Source organism: Tauraco erythrolophus, chromosome 6 (genome assembly GCF_009769465.1).
Source record: "Tauraco erythrolophus isolate bTauEry1 chromosome 6, bTauEry1.pri, whole genome shotgun sequence".
NCBI lineage: Eukaryota > Metazoa > Chordata > Aves > Musophagiformes > Musophagidae > Tauraco > Tauraco erythrolophus.
In genome coordinates this window covers 5,796,331-5,797,193 of record NC_141470.1, presented here as the reverse complement: position 1 = coordinate 5,797,193, position 863 = coordinate 5,796,331, and the positions used below count along the sequence as shown (strand labels likewise).

The following is an 863-nucleotide window of genomic DNA, read 5'->3' as shown; positions in this document are numbered from 1 at the left end:
GACACCGATATCCTTGTATAGGTAACAGACTGGCATAAACAGCGCAGGAATTCGATGCAGGTTCGAAGGGAGAAGCTAGCCCTGGTGAGGAAAAAAACGAAGCCACAGAATTCCCTTTTGAGGAAAAACGGGGGGAAAAAAGGACACCGCAGTTCCACCAAGTACAGATCCTTCCTTCCCGCGCCGGGTCAGTCTCCAGCCTGAGCTCGTCGGGGCTCGGCCGCGCCGGGGGTCCCCGCGCCGCCGGCCTCCATCCTCCGCCGAGCCCTGCCGCCGCATCGCCCTCCTCCCGGTCCCGGCAGAGCGACCCTCGGCGCGGCGCCGGCCTCCCGGGCCGCCCCCGCAGTCCGCCGGGCCCGTCTTCCCACCCGGCCGGGGGGGCGCCCGCCCCGCCGACGGCCGCCTCAGCGGCTCCCGCGCACCCGGCGCAGCGCGGCGGCGCCCGCCTCGGCCCCGGGCGGCGGCGACGCGTCCGGGCGGTCGGTCTGGGCGAGATCGGGGTCGGGGCCGGGGCCCGTCCGCGGCGGCGCTGGCGGAGCCTCCTGCGTGGGTCCGGCGGGCCGCGGAGCGGGCGGCCGGCGGGACGCGGGGCCCGGCGGCGCGGCGCGGGGCTGCGAGGCGGTGGCGGCGGCGGCGGCGGGGCCGGAGCCGGGGCCGGAGCCGCCGCCGCCGCGCACCGGCTGCCAGATGAGGCTGTAGTAGACGGCGAGGACGATGGCGGCGAGCGAGACGGAGAGGACGTAGGCCAGCACGGTGGCCAGGCGCACCCACTTCTTGTTGGTCTTGGCCGCCATGCGCGCCTTCTTGTCCCCGGTGTAAGTGGCGGGCTTGCCCCGCTCCGCGCCCGCCTCCTTCTCCTTCAT

General features: G+C 74.9%; 1 protein-coding gene across 1 annotated transcript; it reads right to left on the bottom strand.

The window, feature by feature from the left end:
- Positions 1–404: 404 nt before the first annotated feature.
- INAFM2 (InaF motif containing 2) lies at positions 405–863 on the bottom strand. Its single transcript, XM_086614058.1, has one exon. It carries the CDS (start codon positions 861–863, stop codon positions 405–407), a length of 459 nt encoding a protein of 152 aa, XP_086470184.1.